This window comes from Fonticula alba, assembly GCF_000388065.1.
Source record: "Fonticula alba strain ATCC 38817 unplaced genomic scaffold supercont2.1, whole genome shotgun sequence".
Taxonomy (NCBI): domain Eukaryota; order Rotosphaerida; family Fonticulaceae; genus Fonticula; species Fonticula alba.
In genome coordinates, this window is record NW_009242971.1 from 553074 (window position 1) to 570528 (window position 17455).

General features: G+C 64.5%; 6 protein-coding genes across 7 annotated transcripts in view; 3 read left to right on the forward strand and 3 right to left on the reverse strand.

Moving 5' to 3' along the window:
* Positions 1-1637: 1637 nt before the first annotated feature.
* Positions 1638-2166, reverse strand: H696_00116 (50S ribosomal protein L31e; the record flags this gene model as incomplete). Its single annotated transcript, XM_009493949.1, has 2 exons — positions 1638-1669; positions 1821-2166. 2 exons carry the CDS (start codon positions 2164-2166, stop codon positions 1638-1640), a joined length of 378 nt encoding a protein of 125 aa, XP_009492224.1.
* A 1216-nt stretch (positions 2167-3382) lies between these two features.
* Positions 3383-5045, reverse strand: H696_00117. 2 transcript variants are annotated; one of them, XM_009493951.1, is made up of 5 exons: positions 5011-5045; positions 4641-4925; positions 4230-4530; positions 4020-4080; positions 3383-3867 (listed from the first exon to the last, which is right to left on the reverse strand). In XM_009493951.1, the coding sequence occupies exons 2-5, from the start codon at positions 4914-4916 to the stop codon at positions 3450-3452; spliced, it is 1056 nt and encodes a 351-aa protein (XP_009492226.1). In that variant the 5' UTR covers positions 4917-4925; positions 5011-5045; the 3' UTR covers positions 3383-3449. The 2 variants fall into 2 exon arrangements, with proteins under 2 accessions (XP_009492226.1, XP_009492225.1); XM_009493950.1 differs by having other exon boundaries at positions 4641-5045.
* Positions 5046-6297: 1252 nt separating this feature from the next.
* Positions 6298-7320, forward strand: H696_00118 (hypothetical protein; the record flags this gene model as incomplete). The annotated part of the gene is made up of 1 exon (XM_009493952.1): positions 6298-7320. The coding sequence occupies one exon, from the start codon at positions 6298-6300 to the stop codon at positions 7318-7320; it is 1023 nt and encodes a 340-aa protein (XP_009492227.1).
* Positions 7321-8563: 1243 nt separating this feature from the next.
* Positions 8564-10125, forward strand: H696_00119 (hypothetical protein; the record flags this gene model as incomplete). The annotated part of the gene is made up of 3 exons (XM_009493953.1): positions 8564-8686; positions 8836-9632; positions 9792-10125. The coding sequence occupies 3 exons, from the start codon at positions 8564-8566 to the stop codon at positions 10123-10125; spliced, it is 1254 nt and encodes a 417-aa protein (XP_009492228.1).
* Positions 10126-10842: 717 nt separating this feature from the next.
* Positions 10843-12437, forward strand: H696_00120 (hypothetical protein; the record flags this gene model as incomplete). The annotated part of the gene is made up of 4 exons (XM_009493954.1): positions 10843-11400; positions 11522-11883; positions 12026-12128; positions 12222-12437. 4 exons carry the CDS (start codon positions 10843-10845, stop codon positions 12384-12386), a joined length of 1188 nt encoding a protein of 395 aa, XP_009492229.1. The 3' UTR covers positions 12387-12437.
* The window catches only part of H696_00121 (hypothetical protein), a gene marked incomplete at its 5' end in the record, with an annotated part of 5743 nt that continues 710 nt past the window's right edge, over positions 12423-17455 (reverse strand). The window contains 8 exons of the mRNA XM_009493955.1: positions 12423-13391; positions 13632-14112; positions 14283-14685; positions 14884-15090; positions 15303-15451; positions 15577-15778; positions 16029-16238; positions 16485-17276. Of these exons, the coding sequence (XP_009492230.1) occupies positions 13226-13391; positions 13632-14112; positions 14283-14685; positions 14884-15090; positions 15303-15451; positions 15577-15778; positions 16029-16238; positions 16485-17276 (2610 nt within the window). The 3' untranslated portion in view covers positions 12423-13225. The remainder of the gene's footprint in view (positions 13392-13631; positions 14113-14282; positions 14686-14883; positions 15091-15302; positions 15452-15576; positions 15779-16028; positions 16239-16484; positions 17277-17455) is intronic.

Consider the following 17455-nt stretch of genomic DNA (forward strand, 5'->3'; position numbering starts at 1 on the left):
GCCGGATACATGCGCGGTTTTTTTTTTGCGCACTGTCCCCCCCCCCCCCCTCTTCACGCACCACTTCTTTCTATCCCGCGTGTGTGACCCCACAGAAAACCCGATGAAAACACACAAACTCAATAATATTCAATCCTTGTCTCCTGCAGTGAATTCTGTCACCTGCTCCGGGGAGGAGGGGGCTGGCTCGGGGCATACTTTCGCACCCAGCCAACTACCCGAAGAGGAGGTGTCGCCCCGACACCCCTCTCGGAGAGGGCACTGGGGCAAGGATGCCATCTCAAGGACAGCACCGCTGCTGCTGGTGCCCCCGAGAGGGGGACGGCGTGTGATTGTGAGGCCGAAGGCGCACCCCTTTCTCCGCCCAAGCACAGGCAGATTGCGTGCAGTCGCCTGGCCACCGCCGGGTTGGGAGAAACAGCGCTGCCATCAGGAGGCAGGGTATCCCGGGTAAGGGGGGGGGGCTGCTTTTCGCGCAACGGAGGAGTAAACACAACCCAGGAAGACACATGCGAGGAGAAGCCGCCGGAGGAAGCACAGCGCTGGTCTTGTGTTGTCGGGTGATCACGTTGTGTTATTCAATTAAGTAATTGAGTTAAGAACCGAGGAGCCGCCTCTGTGGCGAGTTGGCCTTGATCTTCCTCTTCCCGGCTTCTCCCCGCTGCGCATCGTGCGGCCGGGACGCGGCACGCGCGTGGACGCCAGAGTCAGAAGGGGCGGCCCAAAGCCAGACCCCGCGCCCCCCCTGCCCGTGGGCCTGCTGCCATCCACGCAGGGAAAGTCGGCTGCAAAAAGCCGAAACAGGCCACATCCTGCCTTCTCTCTCTCAAACAGCACCTCCCCCGGTTGCCTCCTGCCCTCCCCAAGCAATCTGACAGATATCCACCCCATGCTCACACACAACACACACCGCCACCACGTTGCGAATGCCATGACGACACACAACCATACACACACACAATGCTGCAAGATGGTCGCCCCTCGAGTCTCCTTCCCCCACAGGCGTGGATGTCCCCCCTTCATCCCATCTCCCTCCCCCTGCTGTCTCAGTCCCGCCGCCCGCCACACCGCCCTCTCCACAGGCGAACGCATGCAACGACTCTCCTCTCACACCCCGAAAGAGGAGGGGGAGAGAGAGCGAAGTGCACGCGCTGGCGAGGAAAGAGAGCGGCAGTACGACACGCGCGCGTATGTGTGTGTGCGTGCACATGGGATTGGCACGCACTCACGCCGGCGGAGTACACGAGGAGGCGGGGACCGATACACACAGAGAGAGAGAGAGACGGGAAGAGAAGGGGGCCTATGGTGAAGAGGGAAAGCGAGGGAGGACACATTCGGCCGTTCACGACTCCACGCGGCGGAGGGAGAGAGGGGCGGTGGTCTCGGGTGCGCATGTGTGCGTGCGGTTGGGCGACAATGGCTGCGCGGGTGTGTGGGGGGGAGAGGTGTGGTGTGGAGCGCACACAGAAAAACTTGGCACCCGCAAATTGAACACTGGTGAACTGCAACCGATACCTGACGCGAAGTCAAGTACCATAGTGTATCAACTACATGTGGGAGCAAAACTTGCAGACGCAGACGCATGGCAGACCATGCACACACATCACACAAGAGGAGGCCGAGTACACGAGGCACTCTTACTCGTTGCTGACGACGGAGGTCTGAGCCTCTGTGGGGTGGGGTAGTTGAAAGGTGGTATGCAGGACGCGCGCGCGCGCGCACGAGGGGCGAGGGAAGACGAGAGGGGGTCAGCGGGGAAGACGAGAGGAAGCCCGGCAAAGGACGAGCGGGGAAAAGGGCGGAGAGGAAGAAGCACGCACGAGCACCGCGGTTGGACTTGGTCAGGTTGCCGGGGACGGGGACGAAAGAGGCAACGGTGTACAGCTTCTCGGTGGCGTTGGCATCGTCGTTGCGGAGGCGGGCAAGGCGGATGCGCATGCGCTTGGGGACGTTGCGGATACCGTTGTTCCAGACGGCGTTGTTCAGGGACAGGTCGATGCGGACATCGGTGGTACCCATGTGCATGGTGGCGAACTTGCGGATGTGCTTGATGGCGGTGGGGGCGCGCTTCTTGAAGCTCTTGCCGTGGATGGCCTTGTGCAGGTTGACAGTGTAGTCGCGGGTGACAACCTCGTCGAGGGTCTTGGTGGTGTTCTGCTTGACCATTTTCTGCTTGCGCGGCGCGCGGAGGGGGGGGAGGAGGGGAGAGGGGGGAGGAGAGGAGAGCGAGAGAGCCATGTTAGAGGGAGCGGAAGGAGAGGGATACGGTCGGATGCGAAATGACAACAGCGGCATCCGACTGGAAAACAGGGGGGGGAGCAAAGGTAGGGCCAGACACGCACTGCGAACGTTAAGTCGACAGAGTATATAAAAACAAGTCAACAAACGGTGAGAACGCGGCACCGGGATGCGGCGACTCGGCGGTCGCACTTGAGATGCAATCCGCGGTCCGGCTGCCGCGCCCGCGCCCGGCCCCCCCCCCGGCCTCCCGCCCCCGCGCGCGCACACTCTGCCACCAGCACCCACACCATGCACACACGTACACACAGACAGCGGCAGAGCCCGGATCCACACGCCCTGCCCCGGGGCAACCGGGGCAAACCTCGGGGCGCGCGGACCCCCGGCCCGCCGGTCCGGGACGTCCGCGTGGGGGGGGGGGGGGCAACACGACCGGGGGTGTGGGTTAGTGAGCCAGGCCGCCCGGGCGGATAGGCCGAGAAACCTCGCATAAAGGAAGGGGGGGGGGGGGGAACAGGAGGCATCAAGGGGCGGAGACCCTGGCTGGCCTGTCGCGGAACGGCGGATCCAAGTTTGGCCTCAAGAGAGCGGGGCGAGGCCAACTCACAAGGAACTGTCCGCACGGGGCAGAGCCGTAGGCTCCCAACGAAAAGCCGGCATCGGGAGCCGAGCCACAAAAGGGACCTCCCCCCGGAAACATCCGGCCAATAAAAAAAGGCCACTCCTCTCGAAACTTTCGATGTTCCGACCGGGGGAGGGCCCCGACGACGTTGTTTTTTGGGTCAGTCACGTGTGTGTGCTCACATGTCTCCCGGCCCTGGCCGGGTCAGGCACGGCCGGCTACGCGACCCTGCATCCTTTCGGCCATATTCTCGCATCTGGACCGGAAAGAGGCCAGATGGAGGAGAAGAAAGGGAGGTTGTTTCTCGAGGGGAGGGGGGGGGGGGGGGAAACTATTCAGATCTATTGTGGAGGATGTACTACATGCCAAAGGCCAAAGTCCAGCCTTGGGGAAGGGGAGGCGGGGAGGTATATGAACGGGAAGGGGGGAGGGGGACAAGGACGGAGGGGAGGGAGGGCACAGAGATGACACACCAACCAGCCCCCCCCCCCCCCTCCCCTTCCCCCACAGACATATGGACATGGGGGGGAGGGCGGGGGGAGGGGGGCATGGCGGAGGACAGTAGGGGCGACAGGGGACGCGCATGCACTCACAGGTACTCGTTGGGGTCGATGCCCACCTTGGGGATCAGCAGCTCGCGGGGGAGCTCCTCAATGCCAGCCTCCTTGAGGACGGCCTCAGTCTGGAAGGTAGGGAAAGCCGGGGCAATCAGGTGCGCCTTCTTGGCGGCGTCGCGCACGCGCACGTAGGTGGCAGTGGAGCCCGGGACCGCGCCCTTGACATACAGCAGGTTGAGGACGGTGTCCACCTTGAGGACCTGGAGGTTGATGGCGGTGACGCGCTTGCCACCCATACGACCGGCCATCTTCTTGTTCTTGAAAATGCGGCCCGGGTCCTGGCAAGCACCGGTACCACCATGGCTACGATGGGACTTGGACACACCGTGGGTGGCGGGGTTGCCGCCGAAGTTCCAGCGCTTCATCGGGCCCTGGAAGCCCTTACCAACGCTAATGGGCGCAAGGGGGAGGGAGGGCACGAGGGAGAGGCAGAGAGGCGCAGGGGAGCGGCGAGAAAAAAAAAGAGGGCACATACGTGTGTGAAGGTCAGGCACTGTGCTTCCAACCGAAAGTGGTGGCCCAAAGCCAGGCGGGGAGCGTACCTGACCGAGGTCACGTCGATGTACTGACCGGGGTAGAAGTGGGTGGCCTCCAGGACGTGGCCTTGGCCGGGGAGGGAGCATGCCGGAAGAGCAGACCACAGATCGAGGTATTGCATCATGTTAGTTGGTTGGCTCTCCCCTCCTAATGGCCCCCCCCCCTCTTTCCCCGTCCTGACATGCGGATGTGTGAGCGCGGAGGGGGGATCGCACCGACAGGCAGCAGCGCCTCCGGGGAGCAGCGGAACTCCCCGGTGACATGCTTGCGGGAAATGCCGATGGCGTCGAATTGGCCGCGGCGTGCCTTGTTCCAGCGGGTACCACGCTTGTTGACGGCGCCCACCTTGAGGGCAGTATAGCCGTGCTTCTCCATGGTCTTGTGCTCAAGGACCTGGACCTCGTTCATGTGGAGAACCGTGGCGCCATGCTGGGTGCCATGCTCATCATAGAGACTGGTCATGCCGAGCTTGACAGCGAGGGTGCCGGTGCGGACGAGCCCCTTCTCCCACTTGTTCTGTGGGAATGTTAGCCAAGGGAGGGGGGGGGGGGGACGGGGGGCGGGCGCGGATGGCGTGATGGCGCAGGGTGGCCAGGGGGGAGAGCCAGGCGGGAGGAGAAACGGACCTGGGTGGTGGCAACCTTGGCCTGGGCACGGATGATGTCCGAGGAGATGCCCTCCGAGGTGAGGAAGGGGGACACCTTGACACCGATCTGGAAGAGAGCCTCATCGGTCATCTTACCACGGGAGGAGTAGTGGGCAACCGGGGCGGCCCCGGGGGCCGGCTGGGTGGCGGCCGAGAGGTGGCTCATGACAGCCGGGGCGGCGGCCACGGCGGCCGGCCGCGCCGAGAGCACAAGCCTCGAGCTCAGGGAGGCGGCGAGGGTGGACAGGCGAAGCATCACGTCTCCCTTTGGATTGCGCGAAAGTAGAGCAGAGAACGATGGGTGTCAATTGCCAGGACCACCCAAGGAAAGAGGAGATAGGTGAACTGACTTCTTCAGGGGCGGGGCGGGGGAAGGGGGGGGGGGGGGGGAGAGGAGGGAAGGAGAGGGAGAGTGTTCCTGAACTAAGTTGCCTCCACAGCGGCCAAGGCCGTAGTGGGCCCGGGCCGGGGTCCTTTGTTTAGTGAGGCGTCGAGAATGGAGGCCCCGCGCGATCAGACCGGCAATCGGCCACCGACGGGGGGAACTCCGAAAGAGGTGGACCGCCGACCCCCCGCTCGGCATTCTACGGGCCTGGCATGTGTGGATGTGCGAAGGCGTGCAAATGCATGCGCATTCGTTCCGCTTGTCGGACCCCCCCCCCCCCCCTCAGTGGCTCCGGGCATTTTGGAGAGGGGACCCACGGAGGGGGAGGGACGAGACGCTGGGGGCCACCAAGCGGCTCAAGTAGGCTGCACTGAACTGGCACATGGACTGAGAACGGGGAAAGGAGTCTTCGTAGAATGTCATTCGGGGACATGGGCGTAACACGAGACACCAGGAAGACGCATGATACAGGGAAAATGTCCGCACAGCAGCCATCAGCTGTTCGGGGTATTAGCAGATTTGGCCCGCGTTCGAACGGCCTTCCATTGCCGGAGCGAGGGATGCATCCCGCTGGGACCGCGGAAAAATGTCCACAACTCCGCGGTAGCCGCGGTGGGCCGGCCCGACCGGGTCTGGATGTCGCACTGGAGACCAGGCGCCTTGTCCAAGGGTCTTCTACCCGCGGCCTACACCGAGAATGGTCGAGGGACATATTCTCGGAGATAGTGGCCGTTCCACTGCTACCGCGCATGTGGCAGCGATTCTATTCTTCCCCTCGCCCTGGATTCCCCTCGCCCGTCTCTTGCCGGCTCGTCCAAAAGTGGGCTGGTGGTGGCGGTTTCCCGAGCCGAGAAGCTCGACTCTGTTGTGGCTGTTCCTGTGCACCTCTCCCTCCGTCGGGCCTCAGGCGGATGCACCGGCGCGGCCGGTTGCGGCGCCCGGTCGCTTCAACAGGCACATGACCATCGCCGGGCTCAAATTCCAGCATGAAATGTCGTGACAGATGATCATCCAGCCAGGACCGGCGCCGATCCCAATCGAGCCTCGCCGGTCCATTTCTTCGGCGCCCCGCCCCGAGAGTGTGCAGATTTCCTGGCCGTTTCATAGTTCCCGCTTGCCGCCCGCTCCGCCCACCATTCTCTCGCCCCTCGCGTCGCCTTCCCCCCCCCTCTCTCTCCAGGTGCACCGGCGCGTGGAGAAACACCATCCCCCTCGCCCCCCCCCCGCTCCCCCCCCCATCGGCCTAGTCAGCATGAGCGGTCGGCGCGCTGCAGGTCGTACCCCTGGGGACCTTTCCAGTGCTGAGCTGGACCAGCTCCTGGCCGTTGATGCCGATGTGGGTGACGAGGGCATGCTCATGAGGCCATCTGCCCGGTCGGTAAGCATGGCCACCTCGCGCTATTCCGTGTCCGGGCATTCTGGCCCCGAGCCAATTCGTCGACGCCTGGACCGGCGCCTTGTGGCAGCCCTGGTGGGCGAGGCCACCGGGACTCGCCAAAATGTGGCCGGGCTGCCCCCACCAGCGCCTGAGCCTCCCGCCGCCCGGCCCAGCCCGACAGCACGCCCCCTTCCCCGGAATGGCATCCTACCGGCCGATCAACGGGCACGCCTCTCGCGCGCCCTGGCCGAAATGGGCCAAAGCAACAGCATCTTCGATGCGAGGTCCGGTGGCCTGCCGGTCGACGATGTCGGTTTGCCCGAGGGCTTCTCCGCGGCACTGTCCGGGCCGGGGATTGCCTCCGGTGCTGTTGCCATCCGCGGCCGTGGCCAATCCGGAACTCGGCTTTTGGACCAGGCATTTGCGGCGGCCTCCTCCTCTTCCTCGGATGAGGGATCAGATGCGGACACTCCACATGAAGATGAGCATGACCAGCCTGCCGGCAAGCGCCAAACTGTGCCGACAACGCATGGAAACCCGGCGCCCGGGGCTGCTCGCCGGCCAGTCTCTCGAGCCTGGTCCACAGCCACGCTGGATGCTGCCCGGCGTCGGCTCCGAGCCAGCCTCCTGCCTTTAGCTGAAGGTGTCCCCTCGGGAGGACGTCCCCTCCGCGACCCATCGGCCCTCGCCGAGTCCCCAATGGGCAGCCACTCGACCAGTGGTTCGGATTCCGACACGCAGGAGCAAAGGCCAGCGCGAGAGCGCCGGGGCGGCCGGCGGCGGTCGCGCAGCCGGAGCCGCTCGCGCGATCGTCGCCATTGTCACGATCGAGGCCGTGGTCGTAGCCGGAGCCCGGATTCCTCGCGGCCCCGACGCCGGAGACACCGCCGGGAGTAGCACACACCTTCTCCACCTCCTTCCCCTCCCCCTCCACTGACTTGCTCTGCAGAAAAATAGACCTTTCCCCTTCTCGGTGTGTGTGTGTGTGTGTGTGTGTATGTGGCTTATACCCACCCTGTGAAGGAGAGTAATCCACGACAGCCGTGTGGGCCTCCCCCCCTTGCGCGGTGCGCTCCGGGACTCCGCCGCCCCGGCGCCCCTCTGTCCGTGCTGGGCGCCAGACAATCCGATTTGATGGCGTGTCGTATCCGTTGGCATGCCCACTGTTGGCTCGGTGGTCCGAGCGTCGATCGATCTTCCATTTGCGGGGGCTGGTTGCTGGGCGGGGGGCTGGCCGCGGCCGGCTTGGAGCCCACGCCTGGGCCTCTTCTTCAGTGAAAGTGGCAGTGGCACTTGCCCCCACCTCCTGCCCCTGGCCAGTGGAGGCGCATTTTATTCTGACGTATTGTGCGCCCTGTTGTTGCGGCGGCGCCGCCGGCAGCCGGGGGCTCGGGACAAGGCCGGGTCGGGCGCGTCAATCCGCCAGGAGCACGCGGTCTTCAAACACCACACCCGGCCGGGGAGAAGGGCCGGGGGGGGGGGGGGCCAGTGGCAAGGACCGGGCCACCTTTGGTAGACGATCTCGACCACCCGAGGGTTCGGGTGGCAATTTGGGGCTGCCCCCCTGCCTCAGGCGATGTTGGCCACCCCGGGCACTGGCAGCGGGAGTGTGGCACGCTTGTTCTCCCCCCGGCCCCCCCCCCCCCGTCTCTCTCCCCGGCAGGGGTGCTGCTTGCCTCGCTGGTAATTTCTCCAGCCAACAGACACAGACCCCGACTGGCCTGGGTGTGCGCCCTCCTCCCGGGCGCCGTCGCTCCCGGGGCAATCGGATCGGACGACCACATCCCCCAATGCAAAGTAGACACGGAGGAGGAATGGCTTGTCATGTCATCACCATCGGGGGGCGAAAAGGTGCGGGGGCCAGTCCCCCGATCAAGCGTGGTCCAACAACGAACGCGCGGGCCTTGCCCCGGCTCCCGGAGGTGCACAACAAACGACATATGCACCCTCCCCCGCGCCTGGGCTCGCGCATCAGTGGGTGGGCCAATTTCTTCCCCCCCCCCCCCCCCCCCCCCCCCCCGGCCCCCCCCCCCCCCCCCCCCCCCGCGCCCCCCCTCCCTCCCCCCCTCTCCCCGCCGGCTTTCTTTGCCGCTGCCTCCCCTCTCTCCCTCTGCCCCCCTCGCCCGGGTGATTGTCCGCCATGTCCAACATCGCCCACCTCCAGTCTCACAACCCCAAGACTCGCATCGATGCCATCCAGGTGCACGAGAATGACATCGCCGAGCTGGTGATCATCAGCGAGCCTGGTGTTGGCAAGCAGATCGTGCGCTTTACCGTCTTCTCATTCGTCCTTCTCCTCCCCACACCCCACCCCTCATCCAACCTCCCCCCGGCCTTCCCTCCATTCTTCTACTTCTCCCGGTCCCGCATCTCGTCCAACCTCCCCTCGGCCTGGTTGGGACAGACATCAAGGTTTTCGATGTCCGTGACATTCTGATGATGGACACCGACGTGTCGGTCAATGCGCGCATCATGCTCGAGGAGCTGGCCCTCCGGTCGCTGGTGTACCGCAAGGTGGAGCAGAGCCCGGTTCTGCTGGCATCCGACGGGACGGACATCGCCTGTGTGCAAACCCCCTCGGTGTCCATTGAGGCGGTCCCTCGTTACGACCGCGGCACGTCGCAGTGCGACGGCAAGACCATCGACTACTACGTGTCGGATGAGTACAAGCGGACGGTCATCGAGGCCATGTCGGACTTCCAGCTGGTGGACATTGTGATGACCCAGCCGCTGGTCAGCGTGATGGCCTCCGGTCGCGATACCAATGTCCTGGCTTCCTTCTCGCTGCAGCCGCTGACGAACCTGGTGTTCACGCGCGACCAGCAGATCGTCACCCAGCGCGGTGTGGTCCTGGCCCGGCTGTCTTCCGAGCAGCGTCAGAAGGAGATCGAAATCATGGAGTTCTGCTTCCAGAAGCTGGGTATCCCCATTGTCGGGCGCATTCCCGATGAGGGGCGCCTTGAGGGCGGTGACTTCTTCATGGCCGGCCCGGATCTGGCCCTGGTTGGCATCGGTCTCCGGTCCAACATCCAGGCCATCAACTACCTGATGGACAATGATCTGCTCGGTGTTTCCTCGCTGGCCGTGGTCCGGGATGACATCGACCGGTCGCAGGACCGCATGCACCTGGATTGTGTCTTCAACATCCTCGATGACAAGCTGGTCCTCCTGCGGTCGGACATTGCCATTGAGGACTCTCCCATCCCGCGGTGCGTTCCCTTCCCCTGTGGCATGTCATGCGGGCTGTTTCTTACCTCTCTTTGCCCGACCGCATCCCCTTGATTTGCCTGGCTGTGCCTGCCTGGCTGCCCGCCCGCTCGCCCGCCCGCCCGCCCGCCCGCCCGCCCGCCCGCCCGCCCGACGTACAGCATGGTCGACCTGTACGTCCAGGACCCGGTCACCAAGAAGTACTCTCTGGACCCGGCCACCACCAATGTCCCGTTCGTCACCTTCCTCAAGGGGCGCGGCTTCGAGATCATCGAGGTGACTCCGGAGCAGCAGGCCGCCTACGGGTGCAATGTCCTGAACATGGGCAAGGGCAACATCCTGGCCGTGCACGAGAAGGTGGCCCGCAACATCGCCAGCCACCGGTCCTTCCGGGGGACGGTCCAGTGCATGGATTTCTCGGCCATCACCTCCATGTATGGGGCTGTCCACTGCGCGAGCCAGGTGGTTCGTCGGCGCTCCCGAAACGACGAGTGAGCAAATGGTCCTCTGCCTTTCCCTTCTCCCATGCGGCGATGGTGCCAGTGCCGGTGCTGGGAGAGGTCATGCGAGCGCCACTGGTCGTCACCGGTCTCCGAGGCATTTGTATATGCCCACGACCACTCGCTCTCCCCAACGCCGGGGACCAGGCATATGTATGTGCGCAAGGTCGCGCGCCCACGGCCCCGGCACAGGGAGAGGGAGATCTGCCCCGATGTTTTTCCCCCTGTCCTTGGTTTCGGCTCCCGGTTCCTCCCCCCCCCCCCCTCCTCGTCGTGCTGCTGCCCGAAGGCGCGCGCGCGTGCGTGCGTGCGGGCCCTGTCGGTGTCTTTCAACTGCCAACTCAAGATCCTGCTTGGGAATACACATCCACCAGTCTCATGCTCAGGCCGCACAGGATTTTGGCCCCGACAGCGTGCATTTCGCGCCCGGTGGTGGTCCTCCGGCCTGGCGGGCGATCTTCGCATTTTTGCCCGCGGGGGATGAGCGGCGGAAGGGGGCGCGGCAAAATGGCCGATGCCTCGCGAGACCGCAGTTTGTCTGGTGCCGGGGAGGGCGGTTGATCGGGGCTCCGCTCGAGGGAAGTGGAAAAAGGGTACCTGAGTGGCCCCCCCGCTGGCCCCTCTTCCAGGAGGGACAGTAATCCGATTTCCCAACCTTTCGCCTATTCCGCCGACCTAGTCTTTGCGCCCGCTTGAGCCTCGTCTGCAAGCAATGCCGCACTCGGACGATATTGAGCCGGAGATCCCACCCATGCGCCGGTCGGGTCGTTTGATTGCCGCCGCCGCCGCCGCTGCTGCCGCCGCCACCACACCCACGGCCCGGTCCTCTGCCGAGCAGCTTCTTGCTGCTCCGTCTCGTCCGGCTGCCCCATCTCGCCCCGCCAAGCGCCTTCGCACCACTCCCAAGGATGCCAGCCTTTCGCTGGTGAAGGATGAGCCCGGCGGCCATGTGAATGGGCCTTCGCAGTCCCTGCCGAGGCTGCTCCCCGTGGGCGGAGATCTACGCGCCGGAGCCGGGGACATTGCCCTGGCCAGTGATAGCCGCGACTGGCGGGCGGCCATCATCGAGAGCCCAGGAGCGGTGTTCAGCCCGCCTGTCGGGGCGACTGCCATCGCCGGTGTCAGTGTCAAAGAGTGGCACCAGCGCCTGCCACCGGCCCGCTGGCGTCGGGTCATGCTTGCCCTGGCCGAGCAGCGCGTGGCCCTGCCCCGAGCGCCGGTCGACGTGGTAGGGTGTGAGCGTCTGGCTGATCACACGGCCGAGCCGCGGGTGTGTCTGCTGTTGTTCCTCCCTGTGTTTTGATGTCTCCCTTTCTCCCTGCATTTGTCGGCCCTAGCCTTACCCGTCCTCTCCTCCTCCCCCCTCCCCCCTCCCATCGTCTTGTTTCCAGCAAAAGCGCTTCGAGCACCTGATCGCCCTGATGTTGAGTGCGCAAACCCGGGACCCGGTCACCGCACAGGCCATCTACAACATGCGCATGACTGGCTTGCTAGATGTCTACCTTTTGGCCTCCGGGGCCGATCACACCTTCCCGGCTGGCGAGCAGCCCTCACCGAGGTCCTTTCCAGAGGCAGCGGTTTCGATGAAACTCGAGCCGGATGGCAGCCTGCCTGCGGAGGAAATGTCACCCTTTTTCCCCACCAGCACCGGCATCAAGCCAGAGGCCCAGGCAACTCCGGGCCCCGAGGCCGATGTGCATGACCGTCTGTTGAAGGCCATCCAACCGGTGAGCTTCTTCCGTCGGAAGGCCGAGTGCGTCTGCCTCCCTCCCTCCCTGCCCCCCCTCTTTCTGCCGAGTTCTCTCCCCCCTCCCCTGTTCCCCGCTGTCGGAGGTCTGTCCACGTGCTGAGAGACTGACAATCTTACTCCCCCCCCCCCCCCCCGGGCCGCGCAGGTATATCCTCCGAACATGTCGCATTCTGCGGGATGACTATGCTGGGGATATCCCGTCCACAGCTCAGGCCCTTCAAACTCTTCCCGGCGTTGGCCCCAAGATGGTGCGCCCTGTGTCCTGCTCCCTCTTCCGAGGTCGCAGCCCGTGCATTCATTTCTTCAAATTAACATTCGCTCCCCTCCTGCTCGCCACACAGGCACACCTTTGCATGCAATCTGCCTGGGGCGACTTCTCATCAGGCATCGGCGTTGATGTTCATGTGGCCCGGATCACCGGACGCCTGGGTTGGCATTCCTTCCAGCATAGCGAGCCTGAGAAGGTCCGCCAGGTATGTGTCCTTTTCCTTCGATCCCATGCCTGATTTCTCCGCCCACTCTTCCGCTCCCTCACCTGTCTCTCTCTCTCTCTCTCTCTCCCCCTCTCCCCCTCTGTCTGTATGCATTTGACCCCTCCCCCTCCCCTCTTTCTTTTGACCGTCAGTCTCTTGAGACATGGCTGCCGAGGGAGCTTTGGCCTGTGATCAATGCCCTGCTGGTGGGTCATGGTCAGACCGTGTGTCGGGCCATCAACCCCCGGTGCGGGTCGTGTCGGGCCAATCTGGCGGACGCGTGCGCATATGGCGCCCGGCACGCCTCACCGCCCGACATCGAGGCGCTCGTGGATGAGGGCTCAGCTGCGCCCGACCAGGAGCCCGTCCCGCGAACCGCTCGCCAGTGGTGGACTACCGATGTGCCAGATCCCTCGGGGGATGGTTTCGCATGATCTTGTGGGTGTTTTGCTCACTATGTTTCCTTGGGCGTGTCCTGAAAAATGCATTCCCCCCCCCCCCTGCTCCTCCTCCCGGCCTCTGTGTGGGCAGGGGCGCGACGCGAAGAATATCGAGCCCCTTTCTCTCTCTTCCTCTAGGTGATGCATTATGTATTTGACCAAGAGTGGGGGTAGGTTTTTTTTCCGGCAAAAGAGCGGAGAAGAGCGAACACGAAGCTAAAAATAAGAATGGAGGAATGAAAAGAAAAGGGCAGGCGTCCGCCCGAGTATCGGCTTTTTGCATCATGCAAAAGTTCACGTTTTTCCTGTGTTCCCTTTCACTCAAAGGGGTAGGCGTGCCGTGGCATGATCTTCCGCCGTGCGTGTGAGCCTGCGCACGCTGGATTGCCGGCCTGGCGCACAGGCAGGCCGGCCGATTCGTGGGGAAGGTTTTCAGGTCTTACGAAGGTGCCGGTACGTGGCCATGCCCAGGACAGCGAGAGCCAGCAGGTACGTCCCGACAATGAGGGCGCCCAGGCAGTAGATATCCGGCCACAGGCGTTCCGGATTGAAGTCGAAGTACCGGAGGACCTGGTCACCGCTTTCGATCGGGCAGATTCTGCAGGTGGTTCGATGGTTTTATTCCCCCGGCCCCACGGAAAGGTCAGTATCTCCTTGCCAGGTAGTTTCTTTCGCCCCCCCCCCCCCCCCCCCGCGCTCCGCCACCCCTTCCACAATCCGATCCTACTCTGCTGGGAAATGGCCCGCCGATGCCGGCCGTCCTTGGGGAATCCCCCGCCCCGGAGGCCGCTCGAAGGAGCTGGGGGAAAAGAAAAAAGCCATTGCATGTGCCACGCACTCGACATTGAACGGCGGGGGCAGGCGGATTAGCTCCTCCGGCGTGCATTCCAACTTGAGGCCGCGATACTCGTTGATCATCATGGCCTCAAATCCATAGGCCAGGATGCTGACATGCTGGAACCAGGAGAACCACACCGGGATGGACTCGATGTTGATGAGGAATCCGCCGAAAAGAATGAGGGGCAGCAGGAAGACCGGGGCAATGGCAATGGCGCCGATGAGGTCCGGCACGGCACAGCCAATCAGCACGCCAAGAGCCTGAGCCGAGAGACTCAGGCAGAAGACAATCAGCAGGAAGAGCGGGAAGCGCGTCGGGTCCGTGGCATTCAGCCCAATCAGCCAGTAGGTCAGAGTGCCAAAGATCGACGAGAACACCAGGGTGAAGGGCACATCCGCCAGGACCTTCGAGGAGAAGTAGGTCCAGATCCGGTATGTGCGGGACATCTGCTCACGGAGGAAGACCGCGCGCTCGAGAGGGACTGCACGTCCATGCGGGCGATGGCATTTCGGCAGGGTGATGCGGGGGCGGCCTTCGGGTGTCAGTGACTGTGGGTCGGTTGTGGTTCCGCAAGTGGGCTGGCGGTGCGGCCGGCCCCCCCCCCCCCCTCTCTCGCCGGAGTAGCTTCTTTCCCCCCCGCTTTCCACGCACACATGAGCACCACCGGCAGGATGCCATTGATAATCAGCCCGGTGACCAGGGCAAAGAGGAAGCCGGTGCGATTCTGCAGGGACCCCATGTTGGTGCCGAGGTCGAAGTAGATGGTGGCGAACACCAGGGCAATGATGATCGACTGGATGAGGCGAATCTGCATGGACCCGGGGCTGCGCATGTACATGATGAAGGCACGCTGGAAGAGCAGGCCGAACTCCTTGTACCAGGGAAGGCGCCGATGGCGCACGATGGCCGGGCTGCGTCGCGAGGCCAGCGGGGACTCGGTGCCATTCTGCCCCAGAAGCATGTACGTCGGCATGTAGGGGGAGATGAAGCGCTCGCTGGCCGTCGGGGAGGACAGCGCCCCGAGGGCGATCCCATCACCAGCAAGGCCCTCGCTCTTTGGAAGTAGCGCCAGGGAAGTGGGCGTGACAGTGCCAAAGCGGTCAGGAGGGCATGGCTGGTTGGGGGCAGCAGCCGAGGAAGGGGAAAGGACATGGGACGGCTATGCCTCCCCCCGAGGGAAGGCGGCTGGCCGGGCCGAATGGGCCGAAGTGTGTGTGTGTGTGTGTGTGTGTGTGTGTGTGTGTGAGCGTACCAGGTTCTTGCTAGCCAGACGGGCGGCGGCCTGGGAAACGGAGGCGGCCTCGGCGGCGCGCTTCTCGGCGCGGGTCTGGGTGCGCCAGCTGCTGACAATTCGACCAATGTCCCGCTTATACTGCTGCAAGGGCCGATCATCCGGCCGGTGAAGGAGGTTCAGCAGGTGGTCTGCCGGATTGGTAAAGCTGGGGCAGGGAAAGTTGATCTATGGCCGGGCACGTTGCCGAGCATCACCACGCCGGCGAGAGAGAGAGAGAGAGAGAGAGAGCGAGGGACATTCGGGGAAGGCACATTTTCCAAGGATCCCGCCACATGACAGGCGCGGGGAGGCGAGGAAGAAAGGGCACGGAGAAGTCGCATAGGTCAGCATGCCTGTCGGGATGCCCTCGGCAAGACGGGTGTCGCGGCATTTCGTACCTTGGCAAAGTAGTCGATGGCGGTGGCGGCCTTTCCGTGATACACATCACGGCCCTTGTGAAGCAGGGTCAGCCGGTCGAAAAGCGAAAAGAGATCCGAGCTCGGCTGGTGAATGGTCGACACGACGGTGCATCCCTCGGAGCTGATGCCTGTTTCGCGAGCAGGGCCGGTTAGAATGCCGCTAGAGGGCCCGGGCGGAGGAGGGGCAACGGGGCCAGAGGGCAAAGGCCGGGGCCAAGGGGCCAGGCGTGTGGCGCCTCTTGCCGAGACGTACGACGGATGACCCGCATCACGGCCAGAGCGGTGAAGCTATCCAGGCCGCTGGTTGGCTCATCCAAAAAGAGCAGCCCTGGCCGAGTGACCAGCTCGATGCCGATACACGTCCGCTTGCGCTCTCCGCCGCTGACCTTCTCCACGGGCGTATCGGCACACGCCTGGAGGGCCAGCAGCTCGAGGAGGCTTTCCACGCGCTTGAGCTGCAGGGCCACGCGGCGCATGGCACCCAGCGGATGGGCCAAAGAAGGAGCGACCCCATGGCGAGCAAGTGAGCAAGCAGGCAGGCAGGCGAGGTGCAAGCACCGTTAGAATACACAGACCACCCTTTTCCCTTCTTCCCGGGAGTTGTGCATCGAGGCCGGGATGTGTTGGCGGTGTGTGTGTGTGTGTGTGGGAGAGGGGGGGGGGGGGCACGCGAGGCGCGGTCACCCGGTCAAGTGGCTGACGCACCCGCTCTTGGGCTGTGACCGTGCGCGGGAGGCGCATCCGAGCGCTGAAGAGCATGTGCTCGCGCGGGCTAAAGGCCCCGAGCAGCAGGTCATCCTGCATGACGTAGGCACTGACGGACTGGAGTTTCTCGGCATCGCAGGCGCGGCCATTGACAATGACCATGCCATTGAAGCGCCGAGTCCGGCCGGCCAGGATGTTCAGCAGGGAGGTCTAGGAGGGGATGATGTTGTCAGCCAGAGCGTGGGAAGGTCAGGAAAAGGGAAGAAAGCCCGGCCTCCTCCCCCCTCGCAAGGGGAGGCAGCAGAAGGTCTTGTCTTTTGTCGGGCCGGCAGGAAGGCAGGACCCTGGCGAGCAGGCAGCAACACTCCACTCCATCTCTGGGGCGCCAGTCTGGCCGAATGTTTGGCGGCTGGAGGCCCACGCGAAGTGCTCCCAGGCGACTGGGCTGCGACATACCTTCCCCGCGCCGGAGCTACCCATGATGGCCATCATTTCGCCAGCGCCAGCCACACCGGTCACTCCGTGGAGAATGCGCCGCTGGCGGGCGGTCTTACCGGCGCCGGCCACCCGGCGCGAGTCACTGGTGCCCGTGGTGTCGGTCAAGTCGCGGCCGAGCTGGCCCTCGCCAGATTGCGTCCAGTCGTCATCCAGCAGCTCGCCATCCTCGCCGAGCTCCAGGTCGGAGTCGCTGTCGTCCGAGTCGAACCCCGGGCCGAAGCTCGGCACGTCGGACCGGTCGCTGTCGGACCCGGACTCCGAAATGTCGGACTCCGGGTCGGTCTCAATGTTGTTGGCACTCAGGCCGAAGCCGCGGCCGACCGACTTGCCGGCGGCCGATGCGGCCGCACTGGCGCCCATGGCGGGCGTGCGCTTTGCCGCGTGCACCGGCAGCTTGCCGCCCGAAGTGCTGTCCAGGTCGAAGAGCTTCTCCTGGGCCCCGGCCCCCGGCATCGGGCTGCCCTGGATCGAGGTGAGCTCATTGTACTGGTTGCCGGTGCGCACGCCGGGGCCGGTTTTCTCCCGACCATCGCTGAGCAATGGCTGGCGGTCACGACCGGTGGCCCGCCGCGCCCGGCAGGTGACCTTCCGGAAGGCCGAAGCCACGCGCGTCGGCAGCGACTCACTGGCCACCGGGGTGAACTTGAGGTTGCGCCAAATGAGCACCACGGCACGGGAGTTGTGGCCCGAGGCCGGCGCGGCGATGGCCGTCAGCCGGGAGCCGGCGTCGGTGCCGGGCGATTGGATATTCTGGATCCCGGTCCGCCCCGGTTCAGGCCGGTATTCAGCACGCCAGTTAGCAAGTGCTCATTCGCAGATGGCCCGCGGTGCCGGGGAGGGGGGGGGGCGCATTTCCGCTCGGGCGGGCTGACGACCGAATTGGCAAGGCGAAAAGGCGCGGGGGGGGGGAAGGCGCCGCACAGGAGGCG

Excerpts from the sequence above, each read along its gene's own strand:
- H696_00117 (XM_009493951.1), bottom strand. The coding sequence starts at position 4,916 with ATGCTTCGCCTGTCCACCCTCGCCGCCTCCCTGAGCTCGAGGCTTGTG. Across the intron at positions 4,531-4,640 it reads CCAAGGTTGCCACCACCCAG|AACAAGTGGGAGAAGGGGCT; the intron begins GTCCGTTTCTCC and ends ACATTCCCACAG. Across the intron at positions 4,081-4,229 it reads GGAGGCGCTGCTGCCTGTCG|GCCACGTCCTGGAGGCCACC; the intron begins GTGCGATCCCCC and ends TCCCCGGCCAAG.